The sequence below is a fragment of the Hippoglossus hippoglossus genome, chromosome 14 (assembly GCF_009819705.1).
Source record: "Hippoglossus hippoglossus isolate fHipHip1 chromosome 14, fHipHip1.pri, whole genome shotgun sequence".
Classification (NCBI taxonomy): domain Eukaryota; kingdom Metazoa; phylum Chordata; class Actinopteri; order Pleuronectiformes; family Pleuronectidae; genus Hippoglossus; species Hippoglossus hippoglossus.
In genome coordinates, this window is record NC_047164.1 from 11,338,076 (window position 1) to 11,352,043 (window position 13,968).

Consider the following 13,968-nt stretch of genomic DNA (forward strand, 5'->3'; position numbering starts at 1 on the left):
TGTTTCATTTTGAGAAACTGGTGACAAACACATTTTCAGTTTTAAAGGGTAAAGAGAAGAGGAGCAAATAAAAATGCTCACCATTTCCATACACTGCGTTCGGGATGGGAGATCTAAAAACAATACACACACACATTTGTGAACCCACTGTTCTGTATGTAAATAGTTTTATACATTAATGGCCACGTAGACTAATCCCTCATTATTCAGGGATTTCAGACTCAATGTTTAAATGTTCCTCATGGATTTTGACTCCATAGAGTTATTCAATTTCAATAGAAGCAAAAATTAATGAAACACATTTAATGAGGTCACGTAGTTTTGGTGAAGGTTATTTAGTTTTTGAGTTTTCTGAATTTTGAGCAAAACCAAAGTTTTATATGAAAAATAATATTTAATTTGTTTTACTTTATTATATTTTTTATTTAAAAAAGGTTTAGACCTCGTACTTTATTTAATTTAATTCTAGGACAAAAATACAGCTAAATCTTTATTTATATTCAAAATAATTTGTATAAATCTATCCACATGTTTCCATTCAGTACTTTGCATTGTCTATGTTTTTGATGAGAAAGGGAATGAGTAGAGCTGATATACTTACACATATGTATGTTCCAGTCTCCCTGTGTGATGTGCAGGAGTGAAGACTGACACAGCACAGCAAGGATGCAGTCAGACAATGATATATAAAAAACACATACACTTGAAAATGAATGTACTGGTGTTTAATGTGTGTGTTGTGTATGTAAACTTACCTTGTTTGATATTTTCATAGTCTGACTGATCATCAGCTGCGTCTGTAAAACACGGCGAAGGATCAAACTCTTCAGATAATTCAGCTCACTGCAGGTTTATGTAAAATGAGAGCTGCTAAATCATTGTCTTAAAACTGAAACCTTGAGAAAATAAAAGATAAGCTTACCTTGTGATGGTTCCTCTTGAATGTCACTGAAAAACACATGAAACAGTAGTTTTCTGTATAGAATCCAACCTTTATTTTATTTTTAGCTATTCATAAAAAAAAGTACAACAAATGCTGCAATACAAAGAGATGAGATTGGCTTATATATTGTAATATACATACACTGTGGTTGAAGGTATCTGATTGGTTCTGGTGACTGGGGAAAATATGTCAGAGTTGGTTGAATATGCAAATTAAAGTGAACAATAAATGCAAATCCCTGTGGGAAATATTTTAATAACTTTAATAACTTGTCATCAACAGATTCATTGTCTGAAACTGGAGCTGATGTTCTTTACCTGGTCTTGACTGCATCACCGCAAAAATACTTCCCCCGCGTTGACTGTGGAGATAAGAGTATTTAAATGACAACATTTTATACAGTAATAGAAAAATGACTCATTTAATAAGAAAATTTAAAAACACGTATCGCAAAAATGTTATGTTAGCTTACTACAATTTTACTGTAAGGACATAATAGGATCCATTTTACACTGCGATAGCTTCATATTAGAAAGTTTGGATATTATACAGTTTCTGCTGAATATCTTTAACTAAATTTCGTCACAACAATTAAACTGATGTTGTGTAATATTCTCATAAACAACAGGAATTTGTACAAATGACAGTAATGTGCAAACATGGCTTTAAGAAAGTGGACTGAATATTAGATACTTACAATGTCTGCAGGTCATATGTGTGATCCTCCTCATGTATGACCTCTGCAACAAATAAAACACAGTGAAACATTTTTAACTCTGTAGTCAACAATTTAAACTAAGTTGCATTTTAAGAAACCGGGCTCAGACGTTTGATAAACTCAGTTTGTGAGTTTCCATGTTTGTCCACATGTGCACTTTCACACTCGACTGAGTTGGAAAGTTTGTGTGTTTCTAAAACTAGATTGTGACCTTTGCAATGGAAGCAGTCTCCTTGAATTCAATCAAACTGCACCAAATTACATTCACTTGTAGATATCAGATCCCTAAATGTTTTTTCCATCAAGATCCACAAAATACTCCCTTGGAAAATAGGGATGGGTCACATTTAGTTTTAAGTGGCTGAAAGGAGGAGCAGCAGCAATGTACAAGATGAGGAAAGTGATGTGTTTACTGAACATTAGAGCATGTAAACCTTTTCAAGTAATAACTCAAATTAAAATGATGAGCCATGAATACGAGAAAAACAAACAAAACAACGCACAAGTTCAATGTGAGTGAGGCTGCTGTTTTTCAGCTGCACTTACTGGTCTTCCTTTTACAGCACATACACATAAGAGACAGGAGACTCAGTGACACCACTGACACAACAGTTAGGACTGCAGCCAACACACTGGAGTTTCCAAGCATACCTACAAGATACACAAAAGACACACATGATCAACTGTCCTATTTGCACAAACACACTCTCAACACTGCTCAATAACTATCGACCAGCTCACAAGTGGACTGATATGTCAATTATTTAGTTGTTGAGAGTGAAAACACTGCTGGTCCATTAGTCAACTCGCCTCTTCTCTGTCATGGTTGAGGTACCTGCTGTCTTCCTGTTAATAAAACCTATGAACAGGAAGTGGTCGACTGAAACAAAACTGAAACGCAGTGTAGGTTCTATAATGTAGACTAACACCTACATGCAAGGGCTCGACTCAATAATAATGTGGTACAGAAACATTAACTGTTATACAGCTTTAAAGTCATTATTTCTATCTGTATCTACAGCCAGTGGATCTGGAAAGGTCTGGTACACTTTAGCTTTCGGTTGGGATTAATTTAAGTTATAAAAGAGATTGATTAATGTTAAATGTTAGATGTTAACTTTTAAACACAACTTTTTTCACCATTTCAGTCCCAGGGCTTTGTTTCTAAAGTGATACTACTGATGCAGAAGACACGACATATCTTCAGTGTAGGTACTTTTGCAATTATCAGCAGAAATAAAAATAGAAATAAAAAAATACAAATGAAAAAATAAAACATTCAAAATATGAAAATAAATATAAGAAAATACAAATTCAAATAAAACAAAAAAATTTACTTTAAAACATTAAAAGTAAGAAGCAAAAGAAGAAAGAAAAAAGAAGAAGAGACTATAACCCCGCTGGCGATAAAGAAACCAGTGGTAAAAGTCTTGATTCTTGATTGAAGTCCTCATTCTCTACATTTATGCTACGAAACGTGGTCAGAAAGTTCGGTCCACTCCCACATGTGGCTTGAGTTTCTCAGTTTATCTTTGACACTCTGCTGTAAAGCCGATGGCGTCTGATGATAAAATACTTGCGTGTACACAATGTCTCTGATTGACAGCCGCCATACTTCTCCTAATGAGTCCATCAGAAGACAAGACGCCGTGTCTGTCTTGAACGAGTCGGTTTTATGTTCACTGACAGCATTTCTAAAAATGTAAAATCTATTATATCTGTGAATGCCAACAACAGTATGGTTAATGTGAAGGAAAGTGGTGAGTTGTTTGTCGGTGATGGGACACGGACCTGTCCCCAAACTGCAGTGGTCCTCTCGTCAGTAGAAGATCAGGAAGAGAGTAGGACTTCAGAATGTGAGATAATAGTGTATTATATTAGAGTTAGTTTCACACTGTCCAGGGTAGCCCACCTCACGTCCAATTTCAGCTGGGAGTAGCTCCAGTCCCACTGTGACCCTTAAAGGTTAAGCAGTACAGATAATAGATGGATGGATGGTTTTATAGGCCTGACAGAAATGTTAAAGTCTCCAACGGTAACATTATATTCAGGTCAAACACACAAACATATTAAAGACATTGTTAATCGATTCTAAAGGTAAAGACACGAGTGAGACATTGTGATGTGTGAAATGTTGTCGTGTTACCTTCAGTGGTCCGGCTGCCTTCATTCTTCACACGCAGCAGAGCAGCCTGTGCTTCCTCTTTCAATACCTCGCCACATCCGTCACTCTCAAGACAGATGAGAAAGACCTCCCCGAAGCACACGTCTGTAATCTCTGTGTGGTTTGAACTGGACACACAACCGCTTGCCGCTTCATTTATCTGATGCTGCTCTTTAAAAAAAAGCCTTAGTGGTGAGACTAAGTTTCCACTTTAGCTGTTGTTAAGTTTTACAAAGTGCTGTAACGCAGCCGCCTCCTACGTATCAGTCTAAATTTGTAATTTCGACGAGTTAAAAGATCAGCATTAAAAATGTACAAGATATCAAACTGTTGTTACTGGAATCCTGCCTCTTGAGGTGAGCTGGTGTCTGCATGACAACAGACTCGGAGAAACCGAGATTAAACAGTTTAACCTCAATCATGGGCATCATAAGAAACCAGGCACCGCTTATCAACCGATCAATACCATTCCATTGGAGAAGAATGCTGCTGTGGGTATTTGTCAGGGAATGCTGAACAAAGTACAGAGATATGTTTATGAAAACCTGGTCTATAGTCCTCGGGATCTCAGCCTGGGCCAAATGTTCCCCTCTAGCAGGACAATGACGTTCAGCACATGCAGCCAATGCAGGACAACTCTGGGGGTTTCCAGAACCCTGACATGTACCAAACGTGCTTATAGGCTCCTTTATAACATTAGCTTGAACCCAATCAAACATTTCAAGAGAGACCTGCAAATGGCTGATCCCCATCCAACCTGACTAAGCTTGAGAGGTTCTTCAGAAATGAAAGACAGAAAATTCTTGAATCCAGTTGTGAAAAGCCTGTGGCATCATACCCAAGAAGACTTGATGTTGTAATGGCTGCCAGAAGTGCTTCAACCAAGGGCTGTTATATAACTTATATACAGACAGGTCACCAATTAGAGGATTAGTGTCTTAGTACAGTAAGGTGTTGGGCTACCATGTGTTACCACAACTTAATTGCGCCTTGGCATTGAATGTCTGGAACTCTACTGGTCCTTAAAATATTATTTAGAATCCTAAACAGTATTCCATAATGAGCAAACACTTGGAAGTGTGGAAAGAAAAACTCCCTCATTAGGTGGAAGATACCTCTGGAATATTATCAACTAACTGTTTAAAACCAAATTTACCACAAAATTGTTATGCCCCATTCCATTAAACCTCGGAGCTCGGAATTTCCAACCCCCGTATCGGAAGTTGCAACTGGAACGCCCCCACAAGTCAGTATTTGGACTCAGACAGCTGGAGGAACCTCATACCCAGGACTTTGAAATCCAAGATGGCCCCTCCATATATCAACAGTCATGAAAGCTGTATTTTTTACTGTTTATCAGCACTTCTGTCATTAAACGTGTCGTACATATAGCGCTGTCCAATTACTGTCTGTGGATGTTTTACTAGGGTGGTAGTATGCGTGAAATGCAGCGTAATGTGTAATTATGAACTGTTTTAGCTAACAATGGCTAACGTAAAAATTGTTCCTGTGCAACTGGAGTGCTATCAACTCGGGTTTCTCAGGTTTTACGTCAGAGCTCGGGCTGAGCTCCGAGGTGTAATGGAACACGGCATAAATACCGGGTCTGAACAGGGTCATGGAGGAGGCGGGCGGGGTCAATTGCTGCGTTACAGACAATTTGGTTGTGGATATTCCGAAATTTCCAACTTCCGACTTCCATGTCAGTTTATTTGGCTCGTGATGAGACAATTCAACTGTGACTAGTGCAGACTCCATTCATACGAAAACAAGTTGTTCTAGAACGCGGCATTGGGGACCTGCACTTCATCCAGCCACCAGGGGGCGGTGGAGGCTCTTTGGCTTCACTTCGAGGGGCGCTGTCACGTCGTCCATCTTGATTCCCAGACCACAGATTCTCCACTGGAGCCTCAGACCACGCTCCCCTTAAATCAGTCGCTGCCTGACGTCATGACGGCGCTGACGCGTCACACCACGCATGACAGCAGACATGACGGGCTCGGTCCTCTCGGCTGTGGATTCTCCATCTCACCACAGCCTGGGATGTTTCTTCACTGTGCCGGTGTGTCGGTGAAGGCGCTGCCTCCATGTTCGCGGTGCCGGGTTAAAGTCTGGGTGTGTCCCTGCAGCGGCTCGCGCTCCTCCCGCTCCACTACTTGTTGTTGTTGTTTTTGTTGTTGTGTGTAACTGCCGCGCGCTGTGGCTCGTGCTGTCAGCCCCGGTCTCGTGCCTGGACGCGCGCATGCATCAGAATGGCTCCGGCGGCTCCAGCGGCTCCAGCGGCTCTGACGGTCCCGGGGGCGGCGGTGGCAGGGAGCGGCAGCAGGCTCCGTCCTTCAGCCCGCTGCCCTCCGCCACGACGCGGGTGAGGCGCTTCATCCAGGAGAGACGCACGCTGCCTCTACCCAGAGTGATGGTGGTGTTCTCGGCCGCGGGGGACACCGACAAACCCAGCGATGCCATGTCCGGCTCGGACACTGCGGAGGACGAGCTCCGGAAGCCGCCGGCCTCCCCCTCGCCGAGCCGCAGCCTGAGCAAGCCGCTGCGCCCCGCGCTGAGCGCACAGGAGCAGGAGGTAGGCCGCTCCACGGACCCGATGGACAGGGACCAGCACCACGTTACAGAACTAGCGAACACAACACAAGCTAACACACTGGAAACCACACTCACGTAATGTCCAGCTTCAGATAGAAAAGCTACACAGTAAGGAAATATACACGTAAACCTAATATTTAACACTGTATAATAACAGCTGTCATCCCTGACACCAGTAAAGTACTAAACACACAGTTCAATAGTCTCCATGTAAAACCAGTCTTTATAACCATAGTGTCCAATACATCACATTATGACTGCCTGTCCTATGATCAATATAACCTGAATCTCCCCTTGATCAGAACTATAACCTTCCCAGTTTTACTACTGACAACGTTTCCAATCTTTTGTTTCACTCCTCATAATAAACTTTGTTTGTATGAAACAAAGTGCTCCAGAAAGAAACTCGAAACAAAATGAAAACCTAAAAACCAATGGGTGGATGTATATATCTAGCTTTAAATGTTTATTCAAACAAATGATGAAACAATGATTATTCCATTATCGAAATAGCTGCGGATTCATTTTCTATCTGCATGAATCTCATCATTTGCATGTTGGCTGCATGTGGCTATTAATACACTGGTCAGTCCTCTAATGGACGACAACATGAAAAACATCCACACACACAGTCAAAGTATGCACTGGACACCTTGGCTGTAATACTCTATATACACATGTCCATGGGTGTTAAACAGAACTAGCTGCACATACTAGTTTTCACAGTGAGGTTTATGGTAACAATATCTACAGGGAGTGCTTCAAAGATTATCCACAGACGATTCTGAAATATGTAACTTGTTGTCTGGTTGGCCTGATTCAGCTGGGCCCCTGATTCAGGTCAGGATTGGCTGACAGTTGTGTCACCTGACTCTCGTTAACGAGCCAACATATGATGTGTACTAAACATGGCCACAGCAGAATAATCCTCTTATGGTCCTCTGTGGTGTGACTGCAAAGTGTCGGCTCACCGAACAGGTTCTTCCTCACATAGAACATCAACAACTGAACAGACAGAGCAGCGTTTCTATTCAGTTTCTTTTGCTGACACGCAACAACATAATGCATCATTTGTGCAAGAAACCAGAAGGTTCACAAAGAGAGCACACACAGGGCTAATGCTCTGTCTCACAATGTAACAGAACATGACATAATATTCCTGAATCCACCTGTTTATCCGGATCCGCTCCAAAATGTAATGGGTTCTTCTTTGGCTCATGCCCCACCCCTCCACAACATTTCATGGAAATCGCTTGAGCAGTTTTTGCGTAATCCTGCTAAAAAACAAACACTGAAGAAAACATATAATCTCCTTGGCTGAGGTAATCAGCTGCCTTATGTAAGATAGTGTGTTCATAGTGCTAAAGTACAGGGGGTGGGGGAGCTTTATCATTTAACTACTATAGTATAATGTAGTTGAATAAGTCTGTAGTACTACACTACACTGATGCTGTTTAGTTATATTCATTTGACCTGATAATGGTCTGAGGACTGAAACAGCACTAAACAGAATGGCACTTTTTATTCATTTTCTTAATCTGTTCAGTAAGTTGTTCATGTCTGATGTCTGTGGACCTTTAGTCTCGTTCACTGAATTCAGTTCCATTCTCATCCCCAGTTTCCAGAGGTCATCTCTCTGAACATTGGGGGCATGTACTTCACCACCCGTCTGTCCACGCTACGGCGATACGAGGACACAATGCTGGCTGCCATGTTCAGTGGGCGTCACTACATCCCACGTGATGCCGATGGACGCTACTTCATTGATCGGGATGGAACGTATTTTGGGTGAGCAGCAAAAAGTCTGAAGTATTCATACATTTCTTTATCCCCCCCAAAAAATCATGTGGCCCTAATTCTCTTCAATAGAGATCCAACAGTGTCCAGACAAAACTAATAATATACAGAGAGGATGTTTTTTTCTTATTTAGTGCAAAATAACAAGCAGACAATCTATGAAAGAAACATAAACGGTGCAGTGATAAATGGACAGTAATATACAAAATAATATTAAATTGTGACTTAAATAAAAATGGTAAAGATCCACATGTAAAATATACAGAATATGTCACAGTGTGCAGTGAGTGTGAATGATAAATATCTTGTATCTTCTCTGAGGATTATCTGTAGGAGACAACTAGTTCACTTCACTTTAATTTTCACGTGACAAGACTCGGTGGAATTTGTTTTCCAAACAGCGTCGGGTAAAAAAATGCTTAGTGCAAAGTGTCAGTGTTGACAACACAACATAGAGGCAGACATGTCATATTACACAATAAAAATGAATCACAATATTCCTCGACAATCAAGACCTTAATGTATCACAATACCAGATGTAAGGATTAGGAATTAAGAGGCAGGATAAGGATAAAAGCTTTTCTTAAACCAGGTTGTGTGGGTGGACGAGGATTTGTAGCACCTCCCAGAGGGCAGAGGATTGAGAAGTTGAGAAATCACCAAAGTGACTACATGTAGGCGGAAGGATTTGTCCCCAGGGGGCTGTAATGTCTGTGCTGATTTTTATAAGATATAAAACGGACCGACATCATCATCATCCCTGGAGCCACGTCGCTTTCAAGGCTAAAAAGGAAAAGCAAATTATTTTAAATATGAATGAGATAACAAGCAGAGCGAAGATGTACAACCTAAGTGAGGAGTGGGATTGGGTACGGTCAGTTCTGTCTGAGTGCCCCCCCCCCCCCAGTGTGAGGAGGTGTGTATTAATGATTCAAACACAAGGAGTTCACAGAATGACAGTTAACTATAAAAAGCGATATATTAAAACCCCTCAGAGGCAGCCGGCCCACTGCAGGTGTACAAATACTCTGAAGGAGCCTTTTCATTTGGGATATTAGTCCTGGTGCTTTGGGGGTTATTGTATTGCTGGAAAATAAATCTTCTTTCGTGCTGCTGTGTACACTGCAGCAGCTTTTCCTCCAGGACCTCTCTGTATTTTTCTGCATTCATTTTATCCTCAGCGTTCACAAGCCCTGCAGGTTCTGCTACACAGAAGCACTAGCAAAATCAACTTTATCGGCCAAGAATGTTGATGCATACAAGTACAAGTTAGACCAGTCTTCAGTAGCCCTAAATAAACGTTCTCACAGAAGTACAGGAAGTGAGTAATGTAGAGTTACCGCTACATAGAGATCGTTAGACCTAGATATGAAGCTTGTATGTACGAGGTCATTTAGTGGTATGAGAATAGATGCAGTATAAAACCAACAAAAAACGCAGCTGTCGTTTGTACAAAGGTCAAATTGCAATAATTTGGGGTGTGATATATGTCGTACTTTCCTGACTATTTTTATTGTTCAGTGTAGTTCAACTAATCCCTGCACTGTCATCGTCTGTGTTATTTAAAGTAGGATTCGTCAGGTGGGATTATAGTCATGTGTGGACATGTTCTACTCGTACCGTTTTCCGCCCAAAGGGACATCCTGAACTTCCTGCGAGAAGGCGAGCTCCCCCACAGGAGCCGAGTGCGACCGGTGCACAGGGAAGCTCAGTACTATTCCATCGGCCCGCTGCTGGACAGCCTGGAGGACATTCAGCCGCTCACGGGAGAGAAGGTTCGACAAGCTTTCCTCGATCTGCTGCCCTATTACAGAGGTAACTGAGACAAGAATCACCATTTCAATGTTTGTTATCCAGGGAAAATATTACAAAATGAGCATCAAAGCTTCATCCGTGTATTTTAACCATGGGTAATTCTAGGGGTTTTCAAAGTCAAACACTATTAACTACAGATTCAGTGAATTACAACTTGAGTCCAATTTTTTTTGCCAATATTTGTTCACATATTAGCAAACTGGGACCATTAATACTTCACTAGCTCATATCAGCTCCATCAATATATTATAGCGTCTTTTTCTAAGAGCATATATTGATGTGCATTCACAATGGACATCTGCAGTAATAATATCTTTAGAAGACACAATTTAAAGTATGTGTTTCATGTGTGTGTTACTATTTGATTGAGTTATGACTCAGCGACACTCACCCAATAGTTTGGCAGGCACCCTTTTGTACAGGTCCCAACCCTTTACCGCATGTCTTCCCCACTCTCTCTCCCTCTCACACTTAATTCTGTCCTGTTGAATAAAAGATAAAATGCTTCTTTAAAAAAAAAAAGAAGAAGAATTGCAGCAGTCGCATTTTGTTGCTTTAATTGCGTTCCTGGGCCAAGTCAGCGAGCCAAACATACAATAACTGACTTCCTGTCGTTTTTAGAGCACCTGCATCCTTCTCCCCCCACACAGCATATTTTCCTCATCTCTCAGACGCCTGCTCAGCTCTCCTGTGTGTTTAAAACTCTCTGCATTATTGCAAAAATCCACACTGCAGCACATTTCTCATATAAATTATAGACCTACTCATTGCAAAGGGATTACTGCTGAGTACAGTGTTCACTTTGTAAGTTTCACAGGACCGTGGCTTTAACAGTACATGCGATCGATCCATTGGATTTGCTTCAGGATTTTGTTTTGATACATGATGAGTCAGTACGAATAGGAGAAAAATTACAGCATCCAAAAACTATTCATATTGCAACCGACAAGACAGAATTTAAACTTTGTGAACATAATCCTTTGATAGGTTTATAAATATTTTAAATAATAAATGTTACTGTTTTCATTTCAGACAATCTGGAGCGCATTGTCGAGATCGCCAAACTGAGGGCCATGCAAAAAAAGGCCCGATTTGCCAAGTTGAAGATCTGTGTCTACAAGGAGGAGATGCCCATCACGCCGTACGAGCGTCCTCTTTTTAACTCTCTGCGCTTTGAACGCTCGGACAGCGAGGCCAAGCTCTTTGAGCATCACTGCGAGGTGGATGTTTCCTTCGGACCTTGGGAGGCAGTGGCAGACGTTTACGACCTGCTGCACTGCATCGTCAGTGACCTGGCCGAGCGGGGCATCACTGCCGAGCAGCAGTGCATCGGTGTCTGCGACAAGCACCTTATCAATCACTACTACTGCAAGAGGCCCATCTATGAGTTCAAGATCACGTGGTGGTGAAGCTGGAGGGAGACACTCGTGGCTGATTGGACCAAAATGGATGTTCCATTTCTTTCTATAACTCGGCCGATATTGGTTTTTGTATCAAAGCGCCAATATTTTTTGCTGCTGTCTTTAAAATGTGACCCTTTAAATCACGTTCTAATTTTTAAATATTCTGTTTCCCCAAAATATTTTTTTTTGATTTCTGTCTCGTCAAACACAATGAAGCAAAAAAACGAAATACACACAATTCAGTTAAGTTGGAACATGTCCTCCATTATACAGACAGGTGTTTCTGTTTTTTTGCCAACCCTCATTTAATAGAATGGCGAGAACAAAGCAATAGAAACTCTTCTCAGTATAAAGCAGTGATAGTCAACAGCACCACAAACCTTTAGCCTCTAGAATAATCATATAACTGAATCAAAACTTCACTAAAACATTTTCAAAAAACCAAACCAGTTTAACTGGGTGTGACTTATTAACTGGCCATAAATACAAACACTTCCACTGAGATCCAGGCCATTGATAAACAGTACTATTACTGAATCTCCTGTTGTTGCTGACCTCCAGTGTGATGCAAAGGTTTACTCTGGGACCTCATGACACCAATGTCACTACATCCGTTATGAAGAAGAGGAGAAAGAGACTTATAACTGTCAAAGGTCAGAACACTCCTCTTCAGCTTTTGATTTCAGATGAAGGCATTTTTGACACATTTCATACATTTTTATTTCCTCCACCAGTGTCTGCACTAGACACGTTCAGGCACCTGTTTTTGCAATGCTGAGAGCCTGGCACAGTCACAGTAGTTACATGCAAGCTGAAGACACAATGGCAAAAAACACACCCCCAAGTCACAGCTACTGTATGTGTGAGTGAAAGGACGATCATTATTCAGCTTCTGTAGACCGTTGTGTTGATTACCACTGAAGTGAATCTGTCAAAAAACATGAAACTTGTTGATGGAGACAGTATTTTGCGCGTCTCGTGGAACAGATTTGCTTTTATTGTTATCAGTACAGCCGTCTACTCCAGAGACGTTATAAATGAGAGAGACACTGCTGTATGGAAAAGCCTAAAGCGCCAAAGATGGCGCTTGTGGGACATATCGTGCCTCTGTATCAATGTGCCAGATGTCTGCTTTTTTCAATACTGCAGGGAAGAGTTCAAATCTTTCCAACCTGACAATAGAAAAGTCATATAAAAGTTTGTGAATACCAGGCTAAGTTTGGCTGTAAGTGCCATAATTTTGCATTCAACGTTTGATTTGAAAGGAAAAAAAATGGATTATCACATTTTCAGAAGTTACACAGTTGCTTTAAGACACAAAATGTCTTTTAATGCTTTTTATTCCAACTTATGTGTGTAACTAGCGACTGTTGGACCGCAAGATCTGCTAAGCGCAATCTGAATGTTGGACAGTGTGGCTAAATTCAACAAGTGTAGACACTGATAAAGATCGTAGCGGTCGCTGGTATCTTGCTTTGCAGCAAATGTAAACAACGTAAAACTCTGAATGTGCAAAAACAATCAAAATCCTGAGATGATTGTCACGTCAGAAGATAACATTATTTACCTCATTTAAAAGTCAATCTTAAATATTTTTTTCTTGTTGCCATTGTTAAAAGTAGGATCAATGTCATTTCCCACATTAATTTATTCATAGTTAATTTATCAGTCTATCTGTTGCTTTGCCCTGATGTGGATTGATATGTGAATGGGTTCAGGATGGTCTCACCACATTTCCAGTAAATATAGAAAATTATATTATGAGCAAGAAAACTGAAGTCAAATCTGTATTTTTAGGAATAATGTTTGTTTCAGAATACAGATGTGTAACTGTGAACCTGTTCCTTTTGGAAAAACAGAGTATATTTTAATTATGCAACCTCCTGAGGAGTGTGTGTTTAAAGATTTGAAAGAGGTTGGGTGGTGTCTGTTTTTCTCAGAACAGTCTTCACATTTGACGTTGTTACGTAGAATCACTCAGTTGTAGAGAGTTGGAGATTGAAGGAAGACAAATTGAAGGAAGCTGAATTTGTTGCACACTAATGTAAATGTGCAGCTGTTGTTGTAGCCGAAGTATACAAGAGAGAATCTTAAATCAAACAACTTAAGTAGTTATTCAATGTCAACTTCCGCTTGCAACTTGCATACACAAGTTAAGTTAAATGGGTATTTCCTACTGTACTTGATGAAGTCTGAGCACCTTGTGTTTGTCACCGAGATGTTTTGTGTTACCCTCAAACAGCTCTGTAGTTATTAACTGTGGAGTGTAACAGCATCGACATCAGTTAATTTATCTTCACTAAGAAAGAACACGCAGTTTTGAGCACTAGGTTTGAATGTTTTTTATATTGTTCCAACCTATATTTTCTGTTAGCTTCTAGGAAGCTATAGACCTATTGTCCTCTGTGTTCAGTTAGTTTGTAGTGAAAAAGCAAAGTGTGATTTTTATTGTTTATCTAAAATTAAAAATGACTGTTAAAAGGTAAATGTGTCCCCATCTATTTATGAAAATACTGCATGAAAAAGCATTGAC

The 13,968-nt window shown here is 40.5% G+C and overlaps 2 protein-coding genes across 2 annotated transcripts; one reads left to right on the plus strand and one right to left on the minus strand.

Moving 5' to 3' along the window:
• Positions 1–4: 4 nt before the first annotated feature.
• si:dkey-183i3.6 lies at positions 5–5,914 on the minus strand. Its single transcript, XM_034607486.1, has 11 exons — positions 5,858–5,914; positions 5,377–5,469; positions 3,808–3,991; positions 2,208–2,312; positions 1,641–1,683; positions 1,261–1,304; positions 1,085–1,118; positions 923–948; positions 756–797; positions 602–647; positions 5–113 (listed from the first exon to the last, which is right to left on the minus strand). Exons 1-11 carry the CDS (start codon positions 5,912–5,914, stop codon positions 5–7), a joined length of 783 nt encoding a protein of 260 aa, XP_034463377.1.
• Positions 5,625–12,357, plus strand: kctd7 (potassium channel tetramerization domain containing 7). The gene is made up of 4 exons (XM_034606453.1): positions 5,625–6,400; positions 8,039–8,208; positions 9,854–10,032; positions 11,065–12,357. Exons 1-4 carry the CDS (start codon positions 6,068–6,070, stop codon positions 11,439–11,441), a joined length of 1,059 nt encoding a protein of 352 aa, XP_034462344.1. The 5' UTR covers positions 5,625–6,067; the 3' UTR covers positions 11,442–12,357.
• Positions 12,358–13,968: the final 1,611 nt, after the last annotated feature.